Here is a 14,755-nt window from a genome sequence, read left to right on the forward strand (position 1 = left end):
GGCAATGGGTTTGGTTTTGGTTTAAGCTCGTGTATCTCTATAAAAATATGTGCATAGAAATCTTACCAAATGGTATAGTAAAAAAGCTAAAACTAAAAAAAATTTTGTACTTATTTTAACCCAGGTAGCTTTCTGAGCCCTGGTGGTGTGTGGTTAAGCACTTGGCTGCTAACCTGTTAACCAAAAAGTCAGCAGTTGGAACCCACCAGCCCCTATATGGGAGAAATATTTTTCAATTTGCTTCCTTTAACATTGCCTTGGAAACCCCATGGGGCAGTTCTACTCTGTCCTGTAGGCTCGCTGTGAGTCAGAATTGACACAATGGCACACAACAACAGTCTTCCGGGAGCCTCTTCATTCCGGGAAATGACAATAATTCATGTCTTGGTAATTGTCAAATAAGGAAGAGAAGGAAGGAATACGGCATAGTACAAAGTCCCAAGTAGAAGAACATGTACTTTAGAAAACTTGGGTTTAAGCCATAGCTCTGTCACTCACTGGCTTTCAGCCTTTTAAAATTGTAAACTGGACATAAAAATCCCTCCTTTACCTATTTCAAACTCTCGTAATGAAACCAAATTGGAATATATTTTATAAACTGTAAAGTGTGATTATAAGTGATAGTTTTGTTAACTGATTTTTTTATTGCGATAATTATGTATGTATCAGAATATATGCAGTTTCAACATTCTTTACATGTGCAATTTAGTGACATTGTATCCATCTTTTTGTGCAACTAATTACCATTATCCAGTGCCAAATTTTTCCATTACCTTTAACAGAAAGAGCTCAGTTGTTAACTAATTTTTATTATTGTCTTTGAAGTTTATGTCGCTCAAATGATATACATATATGAAATACTTTCCTGAAATCTGTAAAATATTTTGTGTTCTCTAGGTATTTTGAGATAGGATTAGATTTTTGTAAATTAGATTTATAGGGAATTTTTTTAAGTCATAATTAGCAACATACTTCTGATTTGTTTAATGAAGTGGGAAAATAAATCCTTAATCCTTCCAGTTATTGAAGATCGGCAACACTAATCCAAGAAGCAAACTAAGCTAGTGAATTGTATTAATATCTCATATTTTCAGTTGTTTTGTTTTAACTTTATTATATGAGATTGCCATTTCTATTGTTTCTTGGACCATGACTATAAAATATTAGAATAGACTTAATCAGTAAGGAATAAATCAGTGAGATTAAGTCCAGAATATACATAAAAGCCTCTTGGAGTAAAGTTCATTTTATTAGATCAGGAAAAGACAAGGTAAGATTATTAGGGAATCATGAAGTCTACTAATCTTCTGGCCAGGAAATATTTTTTCAATAGGAGGATTTACAAAGCTAGAAACACAATTGCTGTAGTTACTGCTATTTAAGGAGTACCTTGAATCAAAACTCAGCTTTGAAATGTTATTTGGCCTTTAAATTCTGGAAATAGAGTGATAGCCTCAAAGGATCATCCTCCAGACTCTCAGAGGCCACGTAATGATTAGTGTATAACTGAGAACAAATTATTGGAATCCGAGTTTGTTATGAATGCAGTAAGCAGTTGACTTACAAATTTACTTTGTAGGGAATTAAAGTTTGTGGGACTTCTAGCATGTTTATTTTCATATTTGTAGCAAATGTTAAATTGAAAATAGACTATCCCAAAATTGCGGCTACTTCTTCAGCTGGCGGGTCACAGTGCATTTATATAAAGCTATAAGCTATGCATTGAACTGCATGTAGCATCCCAAAAATGGTAAGAAAGTTAGAACAGGCCCTAATCTGGCAAACTCACATTACAACCTTGTTACCTTTTGGACTGTACTCTTGTCATGAATATTGAGTTATAAAGTCTTATTTATGCAAGAAGGAAGAATGGGAATTTAGCCTTTAGAAAATTAGATATATATCTTTTATACTTAATGATTTTCTGTTGGTATATATTTCATTTTTAACATCTAATGCTTCATTCTGTCAACTACATTTGACTTACTCCAATATGGCTACAATAATAAGGAAAAAAATATATTTAATTTTACCTTCCTTATTTTGTTTCTAAAATAATACATTTTTATATCTGTTCGTTAAGAATAAATAAAAATCACAAATATCAATGAACTAGCACCATTAAAATATAAATTAACTGAATATCAAATATCTCATGTTAATCAATCCATTAGATAATACAATTAAAAGTGACTTTGCATTAGATTTAAAATCTTTGGCAAATGCCCTGCCTAAACTTCCCCAACGTTTTAAAAGAAGTAGTGCTGTTTATTTATTGGGATATGCTGATTGCTGTCACTTCCTTTTCTAAAATAACGGGCAAAATACAGCTTTCAGAATTGCAATTTGGTTTTATTCAATGCTTAATCAAACTGAGAATTTACCTCAATATAATGTGATTTTTTTGTGGGGGGAACAAATATTTAATAAGCATCTGTATGCCCAGCCCTCGGAATACAAAGATGAACGTTGAGTTTGCTCATACATCAGTCATAGGCTGCTGTATGTTTTCTAACACACAATTCATTGTCCTCTCTGCATTTTATACCTGTTGGCATTGAAGCTCTGATTTCTAGGAACGAAAGTTTCTAAGTTGCCTTCAGATGTATCCTTATGTTGAAGTCAGAACAGTAATTCACCTAGTTAAAAGGTTTTAAAATGATTGCTGATTATGACAAAATCTTTTGATGAAGGAATTCCCATCTCTAGTTGGTAGATAAACAAAGAAATTATACCCATAACCTGAACTTGAAGCAAATATTGTGAATAACAAGGTTTTCAGAGATTTATACCTCAATGGAAACGAGAAGCATGCAGCTGAGAATGCCTTTCTCTGTTTTGTCTTTGTTTTTTTTTTTTTTTTTGGTGGATATTGTTTTTGTTTTTTAGTCTTTACAGTAGAGTGGTTCGAAGGGACTACTATCAAATACATGTTATATAGGTGAGATATGAGTGGGAAGCATCATATGGCCCCATTCAAGAGTGAATCTCAGTGTGCAGTCGCTTAAAACATGTTCTGTTTTATCCAGGTTGGTGCTCTTTTTGTATTGCCTTGTACTGTTAGTAACATACTTATTCCACCTCCCAACCAACTCAGTTCAAGGAAATGGAAAGACTATGTAGCTAAAAAGCCCAAGACAATGAGTGGTAAGTAGTAAATCTTTAAAATTGTTTTAGTGGTACAACTTAAATAATGAATTTATCAAATTTGAAATGGAAATACTATTTCCTGAAGGAAGAGAGATTGTTAATAAAGCTTATTGCACTTTACTAGTCCATGAGGAAGTGTGGCTTTAACCATTCTCAACTCCTCACAGGGAATAAATGTATACTTCGTGATTTGGGCAGTTGCTAAAACAAAACCAGAAATAGACTTACTTGTTGAGTGGAAATAGTCGATTTCACTTACACTACATGAAATCATACTGTAAAAAATGAAAAAAATACTATAAAAATGGCTACTATACTGTAAAAGTAGTATAGTATACTATAAAAATAAAACTATATGCATATATTTAAGACCAATTAATATGAATTAAATATCAAATCTCCTAACTAAACATCAGTATATACTGGACAGCTCGTCCAGTATATTTTTCCTCTTGTAACTTTTTCTAACTTCAAGTAGCCACTATGTTGGAGGTTTTAATTTTAAGGTGATTTATTGATTTAGAGTACACTCTGTGGCTTGATTTAATTTTTTTTAAATTATCACCTCTTGAAATTTGGGGATTAATATTGGTAACATCTGAATAATAATACGACATATATCACATGACAATCTTAGAAACCAGATTGTTGATTACTGATTAGACTGTATCGTTAAGGATGGATTATGTTGATACTTCACAGTAGCTTTTTTTTTTTCCTCTTAGGAGTAGAAGCAAAATCAAATTGAACAGCTGGTTATTAAGTTCTGTTCTTCTGCCCATATCCCTTTTTGTAGGGGGGATTCCTTACCTTACCTATCATTGACAGAACTCCTTAGTAAAAATAGTAGCCAAATTTTAGCTACTATAAAAGTTTTAATTACTCTTGGATTAGGAAAATGCCATATCCCTTTCCTTAGCTCCCAAGTGAATAGCCTCTTTCACTATCCCAAATAATATATCAACTTTCAGATCATCCTCCTAAACCATAACTGTTTCCTCATAACCTACTGAATTACGTCCAACTGTTGCTCTTCATGTCCCACATCTGCCCAATGAAACTTTACACTGTTTTCTAAAAATATTACCTGGGTTTATTCCATGTGACCTTGTTCTTCATTCATTCAGTCTTACCTTTTATTGAATATTGAAGAGATACTATGTATCAGGCATGGTACTATGCTCTGGGACTAGTAGTGAACAAGACAGACTTGGTTTTTCCTCTCATGAAACTTATACTGTAATGTAGAAAATAGATACTGAGAAGTAATTATAAGTCTAACTCATTATAACATTGTATTTAGTAGCAATGGACTAGAAACAATCCCCAAGAGATATTAAGTAAAAAAAGCAGGGTATGCAATAGTTATACCATTTGTGTTAAGAACAGCTCCAAGTGTGTGTGTGAGCATTTATACATGTTTGCTTATATACGCATTAAATAGTCAGTCTCTCTCTCTCTATATATATATGTTTAATATAAGTTATTGCATTTTGTTGTTGTTGCAAACATACACAGCAGAACATACACCAATTTACCAGTTTCTACATGTACTATTCAGTGACACTGATTACGTTCTTCAAGTTGTGCAGCCATTCTCACCCTCCTGTTCTGAGTTGCTCCTCTTCCATTAATATAATCTCACTGCCCTCCAAGTTTCCCTATCTAATCTTTTGATGCTGTTATCAATTTGATCGTATATTGATAGATCTTAAAAGAGCACAATGCTCTGGGCAGGCATTCTTGACTAGTTAAGCTAAACTGCCATTTGATTTTAAGAAGATTTCAGGGAATATTTTTGGTTTGAGGTTTAAAGATTATCTCAGGTTAATAGTTTTAGGGGTTCATCCAGCCTCAGTGGCTCTGGAAAGTCTGCATTTCATGAGAATTTGAAATTTTGTTCTTTATTTTCCCCCTATTGATAAGGATTCTTCTATAAAATATTTGGTTAAAATGTTCAGTAATGGTATCTGGGCACTATCCTGTTCTTCTGGTCTCATAGCAAAGGAGGCAGTTGTCCATGGAGGCAATTAGCTGCACATTCCATTACTTCTCTTATTTCTGACTCTCCTTCTTTCTGTTGCTTACTGCGAATAGAGACCAGTTGTTGTGCCTCGGATGGCCACTTGCAAGCTTTTAAGGCCCCAGGCACTACGCAGTAAACGAGGTAAAACAGAAGCACTAAACATGTTATTAGGCCAATTAATTGGAATCTCCCATGAAACCATAACCCTGAACCTCTAAAACAAGGAACCAAATCCCATGAGGTGTTTGGTTATGTAAGCAGCCTTAGCAGCTACTCTTTTTTGCTGTTGTAAATGTATGTATCACACAATTTTTTGCCAATTCTGCTTTTTACAGGTATACAACTTACTGACAGCAATTATATTAACCAGCTATGTAATCCTACCCTTAATAAAAATCGTATTAATATATATTTTTATTGAGTATCTACAGTACTCTGTTGTTGTTAGGTGCTGTCCAGTTGGTTCTGACTCATAGCGACCCTGTGTACAACAGAACGAAACACTGTCTGGTCCTGTGCCATCTTCACAATCCTTGTTATGCTTGAGCCCATTGTTGGAGCCACTGTGTCAGTCCATCTCGTTGAGGGTCTTTCTCTTTTTTTGCTGACCCTCTACTTTACCAAGTATGATGTCCCTCTTCAGAAACTGATCCCTACTGATAACATGTCCAAAGTATGTGAGACGTAGTCTCACCATCCTTGCTTCTAAGGAGCATTCTGGTTGTACCTCTTCCAAGACAGATTTGTTCATTCCTTAGGCAGTCCATGGTATATTCAGTATTCTTCACCATTGCCATAACTCAAAGGAATCAATTCTTCTTTGGTCTTCCTTACTCAACGTCCAGCTTTTGTGTGCACATGAGGCAATTGAAAACACCATGGCTTGAGTCAGGTGCACCTTAGTCCTCAAGGTGACATCCTTGCTTTTTTAACACTTTAAAGAGGTCTTTTGCAGCAGATTTGCCCAATGCAACACGTCGTTTGATTTCTTGGCTGCTGCTTCCATGGGTGTTGATTGTGGATCCAAGTAAAATGAAATCCTTGACAACTTCACAGTCTTTTCTCTGTTTATCATGATGTTGCTTATTGGCCAGTTGTGAGGATTTCTGTTTTCTTTATGTTGAGGTGTAATTCGTACTGAAGACTAGTCTTTGATCTTCATCAGTAAGTGCTTCAAGTCCTCTTCTTCAGTAAGCAAGGTTGTGTCATCTGCGTAATGCAGGTTGTTAATGAGTCTTCCTCCAAACCCGATGCCGCGTTATTCTTCATAGGCTCCAGCTTCTTGGATTATTTGCTCAGCATATAGATTGAATAAGTAGGTGAAAGGTTACAACCCTGACATACACCTTTCCTGACTTTAAACCACACAGTATCCCCTTGTTCTATTCGAATGACTGCTTCTTGATCTATGTACAAGTTCCTCGTGAGCACAATTAATGTTCTGGAATTCCCATTCTTCACAATGTTATCCATAATTTGTTATGATCCACACAGTCAAATACCTTTGCATAGTCAATAAAACACAGGTAAACATCTTTCTGGTATTTTCTGCTTTCAGCCAGAATCCAACTGATATCAGCAATGATATCCCTAGTTCCATGTCTTCTTCTGAATCCGGCTTGCATTTCTGGCAGTTCCCTGTTGATGTACTGCTGCAGCTGCTTTTGAATGATCTTCAGCAAAATTTTACTTGCATATGATGTTAATGGTACTGTTCAATAATTTTCACATTTGATGAGATCACCTTTCTTTGGATTAGGCATAAATATGGATCTCTTCCAGTCGGTTCACCAGGCAGCTATCTTCCAAATTTCTTGAGATAGATGAGTGAGTACTTCTAGCGCTGCATCCATTTGTTGAAACATCCCAGTTGGTGTTCTGTCAATTCCTGGAGGCTTGTTTTTCACCAGCGCCTTCAGTGCAGCTTGGACCCCTTCCTTCAATACCATCGGTTCCTGATCAGTACTGTAGTCACTTACAATGCAGTAGTACCAGCAGTAAATAGAACAAAGTTCTTGCCTTCGTGGTGCTTACATTCTAGTGCAGGTAGCAGGCTTAGTTCTTCCCCCAGATAACCATGTGGCTAGGTCTCTCAATTCCTTCAGGCTTTTACTCTGAAGTCATTTTCTCATTCAGGACCGATTATGCCATGTCATTTAAATTGCAAACATGCTTCTCCCGATATCATATCCATCTTTCCTGCTTTGTTTTTTCTCCTTAGTACATATTGCTGTCTAATATACTAAACGTTTGTCTGTTTCCCTTACTAATAGTGAGAAGACACCAGAGGAAATTTTTGTGTTTTATTCATTACTTTATTGTCAGTGCTTGAAACAGTGCACCTGTTGCATAATATATACTCAAAACTATTTGTTAAATAATAAATGAAGTATATAATGTATTTCCAGGTAGTAACTGCTGTCAGGAAAAGTAAAGGCTGCGAATGGATGCCATCCATGCAGTGTGAATCAAAATTTATGCTCCAGTTTTTATCACTTCCCTAAGTTTAACATATAATTTATTGATGAAATAAAATGCATACATATGTATTAGGTTGAACCATATGATATTGCTGTTTTTGTAAATCAGAATTGTTAAATAACAGCAATTTTTTTATGGTTTGCCGTAAAATAGGCAAACAAGGCCCCATTTTTAGTATACTTAAATTAGAGCAGCAAAAGAATGCTTTTTGAAAGTAATGTTTGGTAGGACTACCCAGGAAGTATTATACTATTAGAAAAAAATGCGGAACAACTATATGAACAAATGAAGTTAGCAAAACCCTATTACATTTCTGAAGAAAGACATCTATATTTAAAGCTTATCTTGAAAAGGCAGTTGTTTAATGAAAAATGCCTTGCTCACCGTAAGTTCACACAGAAATGTTATGAATTTTTCAAAATATTAGAAGTTGACTGTGGTTTGGTACCAACAAATACTAGATAATAAAAATATGTGCTACCAACATTGAAAACCTACTGCGGGTCAGATGCTTTGCATTCATCTTTGATTCTCACAGCAGTCCTCAAACATAGACTTTTTTTTTTTTTTTACCCTTATATTACAGCGAGCAAAGTAAGATACAGAGAAATCAAGAGACTTCTCGAATGTCCCAGATTGGAGTCAGAATTTCCACCCAAGTCCAACTGCATCTAAAGACCATACGTGCTCTTGCTCTATCATGTAGAGCCTCTGTCGAAGTAGAATTGTAAAAATTTGCTCTTTCCATTTTGTGCCTTGACATTTATTGAAGTCATTTATTCTTATGTAGCAAAATAATAGTGTCTGATAATTTTACAATCCTAAATGTCTGATAATAATTTTATAATCCTTAATTCTAGAGTTGTCTCATAGTTTTTTAACTGAAATATTTTGAAAGGAACTCTTGGAGAAAAGCATGCCTTATTGTTTTGTTGACAGGCACATCTTCAAAAAATATTTTGAAGGGACTAGAGTAATAAGCACTTACGAAATATTTTAAACTAATGAAACACGTGCCTTCCTCACACTCAAATCGTGTGATGAAAGTAATTACAAATTGTGGTCTGAAAACTAGTAAGGTTAAAATAACACAGCACAGCATAACTGATCTATAAATAATTTCCTTACTGAAAAACAGTTAATCAACTCTGATAAAGGTACCCAAAGAAATTTTAGTGGCAAGGACAAAATATTATTTCAGTTAACAAATATTTATTGTGCCCCTGCTGTGTGCAAGACATTTTTTATCCTAGAGTTAGGAATACAGTGGTAAACAAGACAAAGTCCTTTCCACATAGCTCTTCGTGGGGTGGTAGAGAGGGAAAAGCTGACGTAGTCGTTGACAAAATAACTGAATTTGTGTAAAGGAAACCTAGAAAATTTTGCATTTGTACATTGTGGACTGTGCAGTCAGAGTGTGGGGTGTTGAGGATTTTCAGAATAACTAGGAGAACTACTTGCACTGGATTGATAAGGGATAAGGATGCTAAGCTTCAAGGGGCTGTTAAGCACAGTGGATGGTCCCACTCAAAATGCTAGTAGCACCCCTGTTGAAAATACTTGTGAGAGAAAGCAAGCAAACAGAATTTATAGAATAAATAAAAGTAAGGGTGTGCAATAGTTACACCACTGTGTTGTTAAAAACAACTCAGTGTGTATGTGTAAGCATTTGTGTATAATTGCTTTATATGCATGAGTTGTGTTGTGTACCTAAATTTTAGAAGTAAAGTTAACAAAACTTCTATAAAAAGACATAGATATACACCAAAAGCACGATCCATAAAAAGAAAATAAATTGAAAAATTAGAATCACCCACCAAAATTCGATACATAAACTATTTGAAACACACTTGGTTGCTAACTGAAGGGTTGGTGGTTTGCGTCCATCCAGAGGTGCCTTGGAGGAAAGGCCTGGCAACCTACTTCTGAAAAATCAGCCATTGAAAAACCCAATGGAAAACATTTCTACTCTGACACACACATGGCGTTTCCATGAGTCAGAATTGACTCTGTGGCAACTGGTTTGGTTTTGGTTAAGAAAATTAAAAGACAAACTACTGACTAAGAGAAAATAGTTCATATATCTGATAGTGACAGAATATACCAAAAGAAATCCTCTCACAACTTAATAAGATGATAACCCAGTTAGTTAATGGATAGAAGACTTGATCAGACATTTCACCAAAGAAGATATGAATGGCAGATACGCGCATGAGAAGATTTTCAACATTATTAGTCTTTTGGGAAATGCAACTTAAAACCACAATACACTCACTAGAATGGCTATAATTAAAAAGACTGACTATATCAAATGTTGAAAAGGATATGGAGAAACTGGATCCCTCACACATTGTTAGTGAGAATGTAAAATGGTACAGCTACTATGGAAAACAGTCTGGCAGTTTCTTAAAACATTAAACTTAACCCAGCACTTCCACTCCTAGGTATTTACCCAGGAAATAATGAGAGCATATGTTCACACAAAGACTTGTAAGCAAATGTTTATGAAAGCATTATTCATAATAGCTAAGAATTGGAAACTATCCAAATGTTCATCAGCTGGTGAATGGATAAACAAAATTTGTTTTGTTGATCCAATGGAATACTCCTCAGTAATAAAAAGGCATAAAAAGTTTTGGATATACCTGAAAAATGTCATGCTAAGTTTATAAACAAAGCCAGACACGAAAGACTACTTACTGTATGATTCTGTTTATATGAAATTTCTATAAAAGGCAAAAGGAGGCAAGAACAGGTCGTTGGTTGCCTGAGGCTGTGGGTGGGAGTGACGGTTGATTGTAGAAGGTCTCTGGGGATGTTTGTGAGATGATGGACATTTTCCCGAACTGGATTATAGTAAAGATACACGATTGTATAAATTTTATGTAAACTTGTCAAACTTAGAGTTTGATATATGTATGTATAGCTTCACTGAAGCTATTTTTTTTAAAGACTCGCCTGAATGTCCTTTGACCTAAATTTGTCTCTCCCCCTAGGTTAGTGATTCTTAACGCCACCTAAACCAAACCCATTGCTGTTGAGTGGATTCTGACTCAGAGCGACCCTATAGGACAGAGTAGAACTGTCCCATAGGGTTTCCAAAGCTGAAATCTTTATAGGAACAGACTACCACATCTTTCTTCTGCGGAGCACTGGTGGGTTTGAAGCGCCGACCTTTTGGTTAGCAGCCAAGCTCTTAACCACTGGGTTACCAGGGCTCTGGGCCCTACCTCAGAGCAATTAAATTCATATTTCTGGGGAGGGATTCAGGGCATCAATAATTTGTAAAAGCACCCCAGGTGATTCAAATGTGCATCCAGTTTTGGAAACCACTGCCTAGGTAGTGCTCTCTTTAACCCTAAGCAAGGCAAGAGAGTTACTGTTATTGAAGTGAGGCCTTCATATGCTTCGAGGTGGAAGAAGGATTGCGCATCACTGTTTTGGGACTTTAACTCCTCATCTAGAAAATGAGGATAATACTTGCTTAATGTAGTTCACAGACTTCTTTAAATCACAATTGGTAATGAACCTTCATTCTGTAGTGGCTTCTTGTTGTTCTGTCCAGTCTTGCATGCTGTTTGTAAAATAGTACTGAGATATGTTCATAATAATAAGATCTTGAAATAGCTTCTGAATTACGTATCTATTCATTGTAGCTTACAAGTTGTTTGTTTTAATATATTATGAATATTAAAAAAAAAACTGTTGCTGTCGAGTCGATTCCAACTCATAGTGACCCTGTATACAATATATTTATATAAGAGGAAATGTATACCGTTTATGATAGTCATGTTATTTAATTGTTTAAGGTAATCGTGGTAAAATTTATAAATTCTCCTGCATCTTCACAGTAGGAGGCTTTATAGATGTATTCAAGAATACTATCATTTCTTATGCCGTGTTAGATTTTTTTCTAGAACTGGGCCACAGGCAGTTTTTAGGACAATCTCAGTGGCAACTAAGTTTTATCCTAAATTGTTCAAAGCTTAGTCTGATGAGTAAGGTAGGGGATCAAGCTAGAGAATACATATTTGAAGATGCTTTATGAAGATAATTAGATGGTTTTCTTTTTCCTCGTGCCTCTCTATCTGACCCTAAGGTCAGTTTCAAAAGTTGAGTCTAGAATGTCTTCGTGATGATTTCATCTTAGGGTTCTTGAAAGAAACAGAACCAGTAGGGTATATATGTGTGTATGTTGCTATGAGTCGGAATCAACTGGATGGCAATGGGGTTTGGTTTGGTTTTTTTGGTATATATATGGAGAGAGAGAGATTTTTTTTTTTTTTTTTGAGGAATTTGTGTACGTGGTTATGGGGACGGGCAAGTCCAAAATCTCTAAGTCAGGCCATGGGCCGGAAATTCCAGCAGTCTTGTGTTCTAAAATCCATAGGTCTGGTGGTAGAGGAGAGAGAAATTCTGGCAAGATGTGTATTTATAGTCTGGAGGCAAAATCCCCCCTGGAGAAACCTCCCTTTTTGTTCTTAAGGCTTTCAACAGATTGCATGAGGCCTGCCCACATTATGGAAGGTGATCTGATTTAATCTCACGTAAGTGCTTCATAAGTACATCTAGAGTAGGGTTTGACCAAACAACTGGGCAGTATAGCCTAACCAAGTTGATACTTAAAATTAACCATCACAGATAACGTTATTGGAAAGTATATAGGCTCTTAAGATGCCTACACTGAAGACTAGATTTTATTTTATTATTTAATTTTTGGCACGATTATCAAAGTAATCGGTTTTGCCCTGGTGGCAGAGTGGTTAAGCGCTCGGCTGCTAACCAAAAGGTCAGCAGTTCAAATCCACCAGCCGCTCCTTGGAAACCCTATGAGGGCAGTTCTACTCTGTCACTGTAGGGTTGCTATGAGTTGAAGTCAACTCGATGGCAATGAGTTTGGTAGGAAACATGATAACTGTCAGTAAGCCGGAATGCTCACTTAAGCAGAATAACTTGTTCCCTAATCATCCTGGGCTATTTTTCTTTTATATTGCATACAGTATTATTTCCCTTATAGGTTCATATGGTTTTGTATTATTTTTATAGTTTTGAACTGGGAAAAGAAAGGGAGTGTTATAGGGTTTTAAAAACCATTAAGAAATTTATTGATGAAGCATATGATTTTTATTATACAAGAATTTTTTTTACTAATGAAATAATAATGACATATTTCTTTTATTATAGTTTATACATTATTTGTAAAATTTTATGCAACTAATGGATACCTGGCAGTTTCTCTTTCTCTCAATATAGTTGATCCGAAATGTATGTTTGTTTTTGGTGGAGACGGTGTGTTCAAGCCTTGTTGTTAGGTGCCATCTCGTCAGTTCTGACTCATTGTGGCCCATGTGTACAACAGAACGAAACACTTCCTGGTTCTGCACTGTCCTCACAGTCGTTGTTATGCTTGATCCCATTGTTGCAGCTACTATGTCAATCCATCTCATTGAGGGTCTTCCTCTTTTTTGCCCTCTACATTACCAACCATGATGTCCTTCTCCAGGGACTGATCCCTCCTGATAACGTGTCCAAAGTATGTGAGACGTAGTCTCACCATCCTTGCTTCTAAGGAGCATTCTGGCTGTACTTCTTCTAAGAAGGATTTGTTTGTTCTTTTGGCAATCCATGGTATATTCCATATTCTTTACCAACACTATAATTCAAAGGCACCAGTTCTTCAATATTCGTTATTCATTGTCCAGCTTTCACATGCATATGATGTGATTGAAAACACCATGGGTTGGGTCAGGCACACCTTAGTCTTCAAGGTGACATCTTTGCTTTTCAACACTTTAAAGAGACCTTTTGCAGCAGATTTGCCCAGTGCAGTGTGTCATTTGATTTCTTGACTGCTGCTTCCATGGGTGTAGACCGCCAGGTCCTTCTTCCTAGTCTGTCTTATTCTAGAAGCTCAGCTGAAACCTGTCCACCACGGGTGACCCTGCTCGTATTTGGATACTGGTGGCATAGCTTCCAGCATCACAGTAACACGCAAGCCCCCACAGTACTTTAAACTGACATACATGTGAGGGCTCAAGCCTTTTATCCCCTTATAAATTGATAGTGTAAAGATAATAAATAAAAAGAGACTTTCTATTATAATCATATTCCCTTATTTCTTTAGGAAGAGCAGTGAGTACTGAATCACTATGCTAATTGTAAATCTGTTACCCTCTTCAGTATTTACATTAAAATTATTTAATGAGTCTTTGGTTAACACCTGCCAAATGTGGAGCAATATTTTTTTATTGTTGTACTTTAAGTGAAAGTTTACAATTCAAGTTAGTCTCTCATACAAAAATTTATACACACATTGTTATATGACCCTGGTTGCTCTCCCTATACTGTGACAGACAACACACTCTGCCTTTCTGCGCCGGACTCCCCGTGGAGCAATATTTTTTAAATGATGGCATAGTCGTTATGGTTAAGGGAGGTTTTTTAATTATTTTTTTTAATTTAAGAAAATAAGATTGTGGTAATTGCAGGCTTCAGTGATTAAAGTCTAAATAAAGGTGATGGAATTTAAGGTGGAAAGGATGCCATAGGTTAAAGAACTTTATCCATGTTGTAGTAGGTACCAAACTTCATTCCTTTTTATTGCTAAATAATATTCCTTTATTTGGATATGCCACATTTTATTTATCCACACATCAGCTGATGGACATTGGATTGTTTATACTTTTTGGCTGACTAATGCTGCTATGAATTGAGTTTGTATATAAGTCTTTGTTTAGATATATGTTTTAAATTCTTTTGGATATGAAACTAGAAGTGGAATTCCTAGGTCATATAGTTACTATGTGGAGCCTTTTGAGGAGCTGCCTAACTTTTTCAAACTGGCTGCACTGTTTTATATTCCCACCAACAATGCATGAGGTTCTGTGTACATTTTTTTTACATCCTCACCACTACGAACACTTATTACCTATTATTTTGTTTATTTTATTGTATTTTTATTTTTATTGTACTTTAGATGGTTTACAGAACAAATAGTTTCTCATTAAACAGTTAGTACACATATTGTTTTATGACAATGGTTAACAACGCCATGACATGTCAACATTGTCCTTTCTCAACCTTGAGTTCCCTATTAGC

General features: G+C 35.7%; 1 protein-coding gene across 5 annotated transcripts in view; it reads left to right on the top strand.

Annotated features, from left to right (window-relative positions):
* Window positions 1–14,755, top strand: part of MTBP (MDM2 binding protein) — an 80,233-nt gene that overhangs the window by 20,436 nt on the left and 45,042 nt on the right. For all 5 annotated transcript variants that reach the window (XM_004372978.3, XM_023728172.1, XM_023728173.1 and 2 more), the window contains exon 11: window positions 3,030–3,147. In XM_004372978.3, coding sequence (XP_004373035.1) covers window positions 3,030–3,147 — 118 coding nt within the window. The remainder of the gene's footprint in view (window positions 1–3,029; window positions 3,148–14,755) is intronic.

This window comes from Trichechus manatus, unplaced genomic scaffold (assembly GCF_000243295.1).
Source record: "Trichechus manatus latirostris isolate Lorelei unplaced genomic scaffold, TriManLat1.0 scaffold00022, whole genome shotgun sequence".
Classification (NCBI taxonomy): domain Eukaryota; kingdom Metazoa; phylum Chordata; class Mammalia; order Sirenia; family Trichechidae; genus Trichechus; species Trichechus manatus.